General features: G+C 40.8%; 1 protein-coding gene across 1 annotated transcript in view; it reads right to left on the bottom strand.

Annotated features, from left to right (window-relative positions):
• The window catches only part of ARMC3 (armadillo repeat containing 3), a 91,989-nt gene that overhangs the window by 1,086 nt on the left and 78,417 nt on the right, over positions 1–12,486 (bottom strand). The window contains exons 17-18 of the mRNA XM_010859912.1: positions 6,435–6,635; positions 4,224–4,386 (exon numbers count right to left, since the gene is read on the bottom strand). Coding sequence (XP_010858214.1) covers positions 4,224–4,386; positions 6,435–6,635 — 364 coding nt within the window. The remainder of the gene's footprint in view (positions 1–4,223; positions 4,387–6,434; positions 6,636–12,486) is intronic.

Here is a 12,486-nt window from a genome sequence, read left to right as displayed (position 1 = left end):
GTAGACTGGTGCAGCCAGACCAGCAGACCTGTGAGCAGCTGGACCTTGGGCTGCCTGCTACCCAGTCCTCAGGGGTTGCTATGTTCCTTGGAAGCTGTCTCTTCCTTCAATTTGTCCTGATTTTAAAAGCACTTTTTAAATAATCTGGAAAGTTCCTAGTCCCATCATAGGGGATAAGAGAGCTGGCTGGGTTTGAATTTCAGTTCAGTCACTGACTAGCGTCACCTTAAGGACATGACTCACTTCTTTATGCTTCTGTGTCTCCATCTGTGGGACGATAACAATGGTGTAGCCACCTTCCTTGCAGGTGGGTGTGAAGATCAACTGAACTCATGCTGTGAATGCTGGCACAGCGTACGGGCTCAATAAACGTTCCTAGTACCAGAAGGCAACGCTTGCGTTGATTCGATCATCTCTGTATTTCTACATGCATGTCATTATTGATTGCTTACTATGTAAAGACTGCTACCAGGGAGTCTTGGGTGAACCCAGATGATGGAGGCATGGTTGTTATTTTTAGGACCTTACATTCCATCTAGTCTGATCAACAGTCAATGGTAGCATAACAGTATCTGGATGTTTGGTACTCCTGTGATATGTAATAAGAAATATATATTTGATCTTTGTCCAGTTCCTGGCAGAGGGCTCCTAAAACTCTTGGAATTTCCTAAGTGATGAGATCCATAAGGTGTCTTTTGTTTTGTGAGTGAGGTGACTTTTGGACCCTGCCTAAGGATGGGAGCTGGTTGCCAGGAGAATCAATTCTGTGAGTGAAGGGTTGAAACTTTCACTTCTGCCCCCTGACCTCTAGGGAGGGGAGAGGGGGTGGAGGTTGAATCAATAGCCAATGGCCAATGATTTAGTTAATCACACCTATGCTATATATCGTTCATTAAAAAGCCAAAACTCTTGGAGAGCTTCTGAGTTAATGAGCAGTGTCTTCAGAGAGCTTGGAAACCCAGAGCCCTTTTCGCACAGCCTGCCCTGTGTCTCTCCTACCTGCCTGTCCCTGAGTTATACTCTTTTATAATAAAGAGTCATACTCGTTGATAATAAACCACTGCTCTAGTAATAATAATAATATTTCTCTACTTTCTGTGAGCCACTCTAGCAAATTAATTGAACACAAAGAGGAGGTTACTGGAACCTTCAGTCTACAGCCTGGTCACTCAGATGCGCAGGTGACAACTTGGGCTTGTGACTGTCACCTGAAGTAGGCAGTGGTGAGGGGGAAGCAGTCTTTTAAAACTGAGCCCTTAACCTGTGGGGTCTGACCCCATCTCCGGGTAAAGAGTATCCAAATTGAGTTGAATTGTAGGACACCCAGCTGGCAGCAAATAATTGTTTGGATGTGTGGAACAAGCCTCTGATCCCCTTGAAATTGGTCCTAGAATCATTTTACACTCACAGTAGGGGGTAGACACACACACACACACACACACACACACACACACAAATATAATCATCTTTTCCAAAATAGTATTTAGTGATCTCTTATTCCATATCAAGGCACTTTAAATCATCAAAATACCCCTGTGGAATACTATCGTATTCCCCATTTTTCAAAGAGTAAGACTGAGGTCAGACAATTTTCCCAAGGTCACCATAAGGGTTGACCTAACATGAAAGCCATGGAATCTATCTCCAGAGTCTGAGTTCTTGTAGGACCTTAGTTCTCCAACCAGGGATCGAACCCGGGGCCCCAGCAGTGAGTGAACCAAGTCCTAACCACTGAACTGCCAGGGAATTCCCAGTCTGAGTTCTTAACCTCGGCTGAGTTGAACCTGGAAGTTTCTGTTTACTTCGCAAAATGGGAAAAAAGGTCATTTGCTCATAGGAAGAGGTGAAGATGGAAAGGCTTAGGAAGGAGGGCTGATGTGGGGACATGACTGCTGAGGAAAATAAGAAAAGTCCTTGGCTAGGAGCTGGAAGAGGTGGCCAGGCAGCACGTGAACCACCATCTTGGATCCCGAATTGGCAGTGGCACACGTGCCACGGTCACGTTCTGCAGCCTGAGTGTCAACGTGGAAAGGGCAGGCAGTTGGATCGGCCCAGGGTAGGCAGGCAAGGCAGAGGAGTGGAAGGATTGGGAGGGGGGGGTGGCAGGAAGATGAAGGAAACCAGGGAGCAGGTTATAAGGTCTGTGGGCAATTTATCTAGGCTGCCATGGGGGAAAGGAGCTGGAAGAAAATGGGGGAGATGAACAGTATGTGTAGGAGGTGTCAACGATTTAGGAGGAATAGAAGGATGAGACATTTTACCAGTGAAAAAAGTAAGAACCTTGAGTTCTGGGTCAAGACCCTAACGTTTAAGACAAGAGTGGAGGAAAAGAAGTCTCCAAAGGAGACTGAGATGAAACAACAAGAGGACAGAAGTGACTGAGGAAAGTGGTGCTGAAGAAAGGGAAGGATCAATGACAAATTCTCTGACATATCAAACAAGAGAGACACTAGATCATTATGATCCTTGTCGGGAGGGAGCAACGGCCAGACTGCAGAGAGCTGAGGATAAAAGTGAGATCAAGGAGTTGAGATCACTCAGAATTTTTGACCAGGAATGAGAATTATCTTCAGACAGAAGCAGTGTAGTAGGTTTTGGCTCAGACAGGCATGGGTTCAAATTCCAGCTGTATCTCTGGGTAAATTCCTTGTCTAAGTATCAATTTTCTTGTCGTTAAAACAGAGGTAGTAGTTCCAGCCTTTGGCCTATTTGAGACTGTTCATAATTATGTTTATCAAATGCCTGGTACATAAGCTCACGTTGATGACTGTCGTGTAATGGGGCTGTATACAGGAGTGGTTGTAGAGATCATGAGAAAAGATTTACATTTTCTCTTTAGATAGAATGGACTTAAGTTTAGATTTTAAAGGAGAAACAGCTGGCAAAGTGAAAGAGATTTAATATGAGAGACAAGAACTGATAGAGCAAGAAATCCCAGGAAATAGGAAAGACTGGCATTTGGGCTACAAATAGGATTAGCTTGAAACTGGAGGCAAAATGCAATGAAGTTTGCAGGTATTCAGGAGAAGGCTGGAATTTTATACATTTAAATCTATGGTTCAGAAACCATTTTCTCAGCCCCTATTATATTTCAGACACTGAATACAATGAAGGGAAAAAACGATCACCCCTTCCTTTTGCCTCTTCTGGCTCTAGTGTCCTCATCTCCATGAACGATGCCATCATTTCCAGTTGCCCTGACCAGAGTCTGGAAATCATTTTCTTCTCATGCACTCTCTCGTACAACTGTTAGGCAGTCAGCAGCTTCTTTCAGTTTTACCTCCTGTGTCTCCCTCTAAACTCACTGCTAGTTTGTAGCCTCCTCCATGGCTTTTGTATCTGTCACCCAGACTTCTTGCTCCAGGGACCTTCCAGCTGGTCTTCCTGTCTCCAGTCTTAGCCACATTCTAGTTCATTCCCTGTTCTGTAGCCTCAGTGGTCTTTCAAAATCACATTACCATGCTCCCCTTAACTTTCAGTGGCCACTCACAGATTTTAGAATCAAGTGCAAACTCACACGGTGATTTACTGTCTGGCCCTTTAGCCCATCCTTCCCTGCTCTTCTGGATCCAGACCTATTCTCCATCCCTCACGTGGGTCACTGACTCTCATACCTGTTATTTTGAATAAAATGTTTAGAACATCCGTGTCTTTCCTTCTTTCCTGCTGGCGTCCTATGCAGCCTTTAATACTGAGGCCACATATCATTTCCTCCCCTGAAACTTTCCCTGAAGTCACCTGAGAACCCACAAGTCTGGCTTCAGACCCTCTTGAGTGCAGGGATTGTCACTTTATTATCCCTATATTCCCGACCTTGGAAGAGGCCCTGGTCTAGAGTTCAGTTCAGTTCAGTTGCTTGGTCATGTACAACTCTTTGTGACCTCACGGACTGCAGAACACCAGGCTTCCCTGTCCATCACCAACTCCCGGACCTTGCTCAAACTCATGTCCGTTGAGTTGGTGATGCCATCCAACCATCTCATCCTCTGTCGTCCCCCGGTCTAGAGTAGGTGTGTCACAAATATAGAATGAATAAGCTTCTAACAGTCTGGTGAACTTACATGTGTGTATGTATATACACATACATATATATGCCAAATATAAGTACATCTAAATGATAGTATTAGTATTACATAGTTAATTGTTAGCAACTGGCTCACTCCACAACAATGAACACAAAACATTTTTACCTAATTGGAAATGAGGCAAAACATCTTAAATACCTTGAAAAGCAAAGCTCGATGGTAGAAGATTCCTTTTTTGATCAGTCCAATTGGTACAACATTGGATTTAAGTTGAAATTTTAGTTCACTTATATGAAGCTCCCAGCTGAAATCCTGTAGTTTTTCTTTTGGAATCTTACCACCCATTTTTTCAGCCACATACCTGCATCAATTGCAGTGAGATTGAATCAGTCAAGTTTAATATTTCACTGTCTTCTGTGTAATTATACTTGTAAAACATGTTTTCCTTCTGATTTTTGTTTTACTTTATGTATTTACTATAAGTTAAGATTATGCTTGGGCTTCCCTGACAGCTCAGTGGTAAAGAATCTGCCTCTAATGCAGGAGACACAGGAGATGTGGGTTCGATCCCTGGGTCAGGAAGATCCCCTCACGGAGGGCATGTAAACCCACTCCAGTATTCTTGCCTGGAGAATCACATGGACAGAGGAGCCTGGTGGGCTACAGTCCATAGGGTTGCAAAGAGGCAGACACGACTGAAGCCACTGAGTGTGCATGCATGAATACTCACACACACACACACACACACAGTATTATGCTTACTCTCTTCAAACTGTCATATATAAGCTGAAATTCTAACAGTTTCATTCAGCAGGAAAAAAGAAATGAATGCTAATTTTCCTAATGTTTATAGCAAGATACAGATCAATATCACATTACATTTGTATCAAAGCAGGTTTTGAATGTTATCTTACTCTTGGCAAGTATTTTCAAATGTTTGAATCTGAATTGTCCTGACGTATGGTCCTTCTTTTAAGGAATTTAACCTCATCCAAACACACAGGACCACTGCATACTGTTAGGTTCACAATTATTTTCAAGTTTTATCCTCTTCTTCTTTTAGATTTTATTATTATTATTTTTTAATTTAGAGAAAGATATATGGCATTTACATAACACTGAAGTTAGAGGAGGGAGGAAGAGGCACAAAGGAAAAAGTAAGTAACAATTACATGAGGAGGTGAGTTGGGCACGTTGTACTTTGCCTGAGAGTTTCTCCTAAAAGTAGGCTCTCACTGAGGATGTCACTCAGCACACCAGTAAAAATCCTCTGTCAACTGCGGCTACTTACATCTTGGAGTAAAAGCAGAATTGCACATCGTTAAGAAAGAATTTCCTCTTGCTGTTTATGGAACCAACAAAGAAGAGCAATGGTGAAAACCAAGAGAAAGGATTGGGCAGAACGCTGACCTGCATTGTCAGCCAGCCAGGTATTCCACTAGGAGCCAAATGCATGGGAAAACATCTCTGTATCACTCTCCTGGTGTGGGCTCAGATTAAAAAAAAAAAAATGGGGGATTGATGAAAATGATTTCTGATAGGAACAAAGCATGAGGAAATTTGACAAATGTTGAAATGAGCTAAGTCAGAATCTGCTTGAGTCATCACTTCTCAAGGACACCAGGAAAACTTCAGTAGCCAAAAAAACATTCCCTTCCAGAGCCAGCTGACAAGGAGTCAGTGATCTGGCGGCTGTGTTTCTTGCAGTTGTCACATCCAGGTTTGGTGCCTGCAACTCACTTCTATTTGGAGAAGGTACAAGCTCTTACAGAGACTGCAGCTGTTGCACAAGCCGGGAGCTCACGACTGGCTGGTGTCAGTCAAGAAAGTGAGCCTCCATTTCCAGTAAGTCTTAATCCCTGTCAGCTATAAGGTCAAGTTCTCAGTCTTCTCTTGGTGGGATCAGAGTAAACGCTCTCATTTAGGAGGCAACCTCACTGGATTATACAGAGCGCCGAACCATCTCTTAGAATACCCACAATGCCACTTTAGAGCAATGTGAGACACAAAATATCGGACATATAGCATAAAAATAGCGGGTGATCATTTTATTAGGAACCAACTTGTGAGTTTACAAATAATACACGATAGGATTCCTTCATTTATAACTTCTTTGGAATCACCCTGAAAGATGCTTTTCATGGTTTAGCAGGAGAAAATGACAGAGACATTTTTCTTTAAGTAATTTCTAGCTCCTAAGTTGTGATTTTTGGCAGAAATATTATCCAAAATAGAAATGGAGGCTTTCTTTCCAAATCTTTGTGTTTCTGCTTCAGAGTCAGAGTGCTGTTACAGTTCGATTTTATTATGGTGTCGTTGTCTGAAAACTGACTAGAACAATGCAAATCACTAACATCAAAAATGATTTTTCAGAAACTGAAAACGCGTGTGTATACACAGACAGCTTACTTTGCAAGAACCTCAATCTGCTCCTTTATATTGGTGATGGGAAGTATGGATTTGGTCACTTCATACACATAAACACAGAAGTCAGGATCAGAGGGAGGGAACCATTCTTTCTCAAGGCTTCCTTCTCCAGTCAATTTGGGTGCTGCTGCAACCTCTTCCTCCTCCTTCACTTTTTCCTCTTCTTTTTTCCCTCTGCCTTTCCTTAGAGAATAAACAACAGCAAGCAAAATAACAGAGTGAATAAGCACTAACTGTGCTCTGAGTTAATCTGAAGAGCATCATGGGAATATAGTATTTGCTATATACCTCAATAGCCATACCCTACATATTTTTCAAAGTTTCCATGACAAGGAGTTTTACAGTCTCTATATTTGTGGGAGAAATTATTTTTCAAGAGAATACTACATGATTGATACATATTATGAAAATCATATATTGCTTTTATGCACCATTTCTTATCAAAATATTTGGTACACTGTAGGTATGCAATAAATATTTATTGAATTGGGGAAAAAATAGGTTGTCTCCTCAGGGAGTCTAAGCCAGTCTTTTATCATCTCTTGCTTCAGCTGAGACCTTCTGCAAGAAGAATTTGGATCCCAATTTTTAGAACAATTACCCAACACACGGGGGCTTCCCAGGTAGCACTAGTGGTAAAGAACCTGTCTAAGAACCTGCCTGTCAATGCAGGGGACGTAAGAGATGCAGGTTTGATCCCTGGGTCAGGAAGATCCCCTGGAGGAGGGCATGGCAACCCACTCCAGTATTCTTGCCTGGGGGATCCCATGGACAGAGGAGCCTGGAGGGCTATAGTCCATAGGGTCACAAAGAGTTAGACATGACTGAAGCGACTTAGCATGCACACATATCCAAAACATGGTAACAGGCAAAAAAAACAAAATAAGGAATGCAAGGAATTTTCATGTAATGCAGGGACAAAGACCTCATGCAAAGTTTATCTAGGGAAATGTACTTAGTTCTGTACTTAGGGAAAATAGAATGTACCTAGTAAACAGTAAGGATACTGTTTACTCGGTACATTCTATTTTCCCTAAGTACAGTAAGTATCCCTAAGTAAGGATACTGTTTACTCTCAGTGAAAAGTTCCAGACTTAGAGAAGTTACTAGTTAACATACAAATTTTTGTTTAGTATGGATGCAAATTATTTCCATTCAATGGAAAAGATACTCCCAAAGGTTACAATTTATTGTCCTGTAAGACGTAAGTCATCCTACAAGTTTTTAAAATGTAGCTCAGCAATCTTTTTCTAATATTCTTTAGTTAAATTGGATACAAATATATATATATTCTCAAGTGATCTTTTTCCAGTATTAACATCTTACTAATTCTCTCATTATTAATGAGTTGAACAAACAATGACTGGAGTTCTCATTCCAGGTAACAGGGAGTAAGTACACTTCACCCTGTCTCTCATACTGAATACAGTCCTAAAACCTGGACAGGGTACATGCAATCGCTATTTGAAAACTCTGAAAAATAATTCATAGCAGAAAGATCAGAAAAGACCAACATTTGAATGACTACTGAACTGATGGCGAGCTTATCTTTTAATTTTCCTCCACTATTCTCCAACCTGAAGTAAACATCGCCCCAAGTCTGGAAGTGGGCATCAGTGCATAGAGAGAGCTCAAGGAGAAGTCTACTTGAGAAACAGGAAAGAGAGAGAATGGAGGAAAGCCCTGATTTTGATTCTTTTTTCTTATTTTTATCCATTCTCTTATGCCCCAGCCACTAAGGAATCTTGTGATGGTGGTGGCAGTGGTGACATTAAGGTCCCTAAGAATCTAAAACTGCCTTATTCATGCTCAGCCCTCCTGCTGTTTGGCTGTGGATATGCGTGCTGTCATGGCAAGAGTGTTGCAGCACAGGGTAAATAATGGTTTTGGCTTAAGGACCAAAAGGGAAACTCCAAGGAACCAGAACAGACAAGTGAGGTCATGGAGATGGAGGAGCTCAGGAAAGCAACCCTATAAAAGTGTTTTATGAATTCCTAGGCTTATTCAAAGCTGTGTGCGCACAGTTCTGACCCTAAACAGCACATACATAGATTTTGAAGATGGAACTATGGTATAGACCACCGCCCAAGTCCCAAATGGATCTTAGTTGGCACACATGCAGGGCTGATCCAAATAGCACTGCAAAGCCTTTGAGAATGGGATAAACAGTAGATTGGCAACTGGCTGGAATTTGAAGACTGAAAGCAACTAGGGCAATTGACTGCTAAAACACACACACAAAAGAAACATTCTTCTTAGAATGTGTCTAAGACCCATAAATAAGAACTGTAGGACTTATAACATATTACAATCTAATTACTCAACATATGAAGAGCCAGGAAAATCTCACCTCATATGGGGAAAGGCCATCAATACACATCAATGCTGAGATGATACAGATGTAAAATGTTCCAACAAGTAAAACACTCTTGAAATGAACAGGGAGTCAGAAAGTCTTAGAAAAAGAAGATATAAAAATAGAATTTGGAGCTGAAAAATGCAATAACCAAAACCTAAAAATCACAACTCTCTGAATAGGTTTCATAGCAAAATGGAGATAACAAAGAAAATAATCTATGAATTTGAAGATACGTCAATAAAAATTATGTGATATGGATAACACAGAGGACAAAAGATTGAAAAAGTAATTGACAAAGTCTCAGGGACTTGTGGTGCAATAAAAAGAGCTAATATTGGTATCATAGAGTCAGAAGAAGAGGGAAAAGAAGGCAGTACAGGAAAAAAAATTGAATAAATTAGAGCTGAAATGGTTTCCTAAATTTGGTTAAAGACATAAATCTACATAGTCAAGAATTTCAGGGAATATTCGAAGGGGAGACGGCTTCGGCGAGGATCAGGATACAATAGCTTCAATTAGATATTAATTAGAGATGTAAAGAGTAATAGAATGAGGATAGTTCAGTAGGAAAATTCAGTGGAGAAAAGAGGCTGAGTAGCTTGGTTTACACGGGAGACCAATAAAACTTCAAGACAAGAAGTTTGCACCACTTACGTAGGCTGCAGGGGTCCTTCCGTTCTCCCAAAGGAGAGGAGACACTGAGGCCTCCCCGGTCGGATCTTAGAAGCCCAGGCAAAGTTAGTAAGCATGGTGGGCTCCGCGCTCCAGTTGGAGACTCAGCCAGAGTTTGAGAGAGCGAGCGACATGGGGAGACCAGTCTTTCGAGGAACTGATCCCAATTCTTTATTTTCCAGAGTCTGTTTTTATATACTGAGATGGTATACAAAAGTCACGTGGGGACAGCAGTCCTGACTTTTATTAAATTCAGGTGCTTCATACAAATGTATACAGAGGTCTTAGGGGTGTTACATCATCTTCTGGCCAGGGGGGCCTGCTGACAATTTATGACCCTCTCCTTGTGACAGTGGACAGTCAACCAGAACACTTTTTTCTCCAAGGGTGATTATTCTTAAAACAGATGCCACCCAAATAAAGTTACATTCCTATAGGGTGAGGGTGTAGTGGGTTTTAGTTAAGGAAATAATTTACTTAGCCTAAGGTCTAATGTGATTTATATCAAAGGTTAATACTTATTTCTTCTATATATTCATTAATGTGTGTAAGGGCAGGGGATGTGGAGTCTTAGCAACAAACATTGGCTCAACAAATGAAAAACCCTTCACCAATACAATTTCTAATCAGCCCACTATACTTATACCAATGGTTTTCTAATTTTTCTAAGGAACCTGTTTTTAGAAGGTTTAAAGCATCTTGTGCCTCTCACGGTTGGGAGGCTGTGAGCAATCACATGTGGCCGGACAAGCCTGTCAGGCAGGCTAGAGAACCTTCAGAGGAGTTTGTAGGTTGAAACACTCCTATCACGCCTAGGAATTATTATTAACTGGAGCTCTAAGTTAACTCCTTCTCCGAAAGAGGTGGTGGGGGACAGCCCCCCGTCAAGTCAGAGGTGTAGGTGAGAGCACAAAGTAGTAAAGTAGGCAGGCTCTGGTTATGGGGGTAGACGCTCGAGGATTTCCAGGGGGACTCCTGAGGCTCGATCCCGCCTTTGCGTATGTCGAGCCTCCTTCCTCATGACCTTTGCCATGGGCCTCCGGAGTGCCTCACGCTGGCCCCCAACAGTACACCCAAAGAAATACACTCCAGACACATTGAAATCAAACTACTGAAAACTAAAGACAAAGCGGATGATATGATTGCCCATGTAGGGAATCCCAAAGAATCTCCTGAAAAAACTCCAAGAACTAAGAATGAGTTCATCAAAATCTGAAGATATAAGAACAACACACAAATCCATTATGTTTCTATATAGTGAAAATGAACATATGGAAACCAAAATTAAAAAAAAAAAATTTGGAGCACTCACAATTATGCCAAGAAAATGAAATCCTTAGGTATAAACTTCTCAAAACATGTACAGGATTTGTGTGCTGAATATTAAAAAGTGTTGTCAAAAGCAATCAAAGAAGATCTAAATACATGATGAGATGTCCTGTGTCCATAGATTTAAAGATTCAACATAGTAAGATATAATTCTCCTCAAATGATCTCAAGGTTTAATGGAATTCCTGTTAAAATCCAAGCAAAGTTTTTTGTAGAATAGAAAATCTTTTCTAAGATGTAAATGGAAAGGCATAGGCCCTAGAATACCTAAATCAAATGTGATGAAGAAAAATAATGTGGGAACAATCAAAAGTGATTGATAAAAAGTCTTACATATAGTTACAGTAATCCAGATAGAATAATACTAGTCGAGGGACAGACATGCAGATTAACATAACGGAAGCCCCAACCCACCACAGGTACACTCAACTATTTTGACAAAGTGAAAGTGAAAGCCACTCAGTTGTGTCCAACTCTTTGCAACCCCATGGACTATATAGTCCATGGAATTCTCCAGGCCAGAATACTGGAGTGAGTAGCTGTTCCCTTCTGCAGGGGATCTTCCCAACCCAGAGATGGAACCCAGGTCTCCCACATTGCAGGCGGATTCTTTACCAACTGAGCCACAATAGAAGCCCAAACATGTAAATTTCTTTTCTTATCATGTCCTTGTCTGGTATCGGCATTTGAATAATGTTGGTATCATGAGCTGGGAAACATTCTATTTTCTGGGAAAGAGTGTGTAGAGTTGGTGTTAATTCTTTGAATTTTTGGCAGAATTCACTAATGAAACCAGCTGGGTCAGGAAATTTCTCTTTTGGGTTTTATGAAATCAACTTTTTAAATAATTACATGATTATTTTTAGCATCTATTTCATCTTTAGTAAGTTGTGATAATTTGTAGTTTTTGATGAACTGGTCCATTTCATCTAAGTTGCTGATTACAATGCTTAGTAGGATTGACATAGTTATTGACATTTTAAAAAAGCCAGCCTTGATTTCATTGACTTTCTCTGCTGTTTCTCTGTTTTAAATTTTGTTGATTTTTGTTATTATTTTCTTCCTTCTAATTGTATTGAGTTTGTTTTTCTAGATTCTTGAAGTGAGAACTTAGATTATTGATTTACAACCTAATACATTTTAGTGAAATAAATTTCCCTATAAATTACCCAAAGCATTGCTTTGGCTGTGTTTTCGTTCAGTTCTTTGTATTTTTAAATCCTTTTGAGACTTCCTTTTGTCCCAGAGATTATTTAGAAGTATATCATTCAGTTTCCACATGTTTAAAGATTTTCTTCTTGTCTTTCTGTCATTAATTTCTAGTTTGATTCTATTATGATCAGAGAGCATATTCTGTATGATTTAAACTACTTTAAAAATTTTTTGCTGTGCTTTGTTTTATGACCCAGAGTATTATAAATGTTACAAATGCAGCTGAAAAAATGTGCTGGTGATGAAATATTCAATGCTGCTGCTAAGCGGCTGCTGCTGCTGTTGCTCCTAAGTCGCTTCAGTCGTGTCTGACTCAGTACAACCCCATAGATGGCAGCCCATGAGGCTCCCCGGTCCCTGGGATTCTCCAGGCAAGAACACTGGAGTGGGTTGCCATTTTCTTCTCCATGCTAGAAAGGGAAAAGTGAAAGTGAAGTCGCTCAGTCATGTCTGACTCTTAGC

The sequence above is a fragment of the Bison bison genome, unplaced genomic scaffold (genome assembly GCF_000754665.1).
Source record: "Bison bison bison isolate TAMUID 2011002044 unplaced genomic scaffold, Bison_UMD1.0 scf7180017864461, whole genome shotgun sequence".
In the NCBI taxonomy this organism is placed as follows: domain Eukaryota; kingdom Metazoa; phylum Chordata; class Mammalia; order Artiodactyla; family Bovidae; genus Bison; species Bison bison.
Note: the sequence above shows the minus strand (reverse complement) of the source record. Positions and strands in the feature narration are given on the sequence as shown.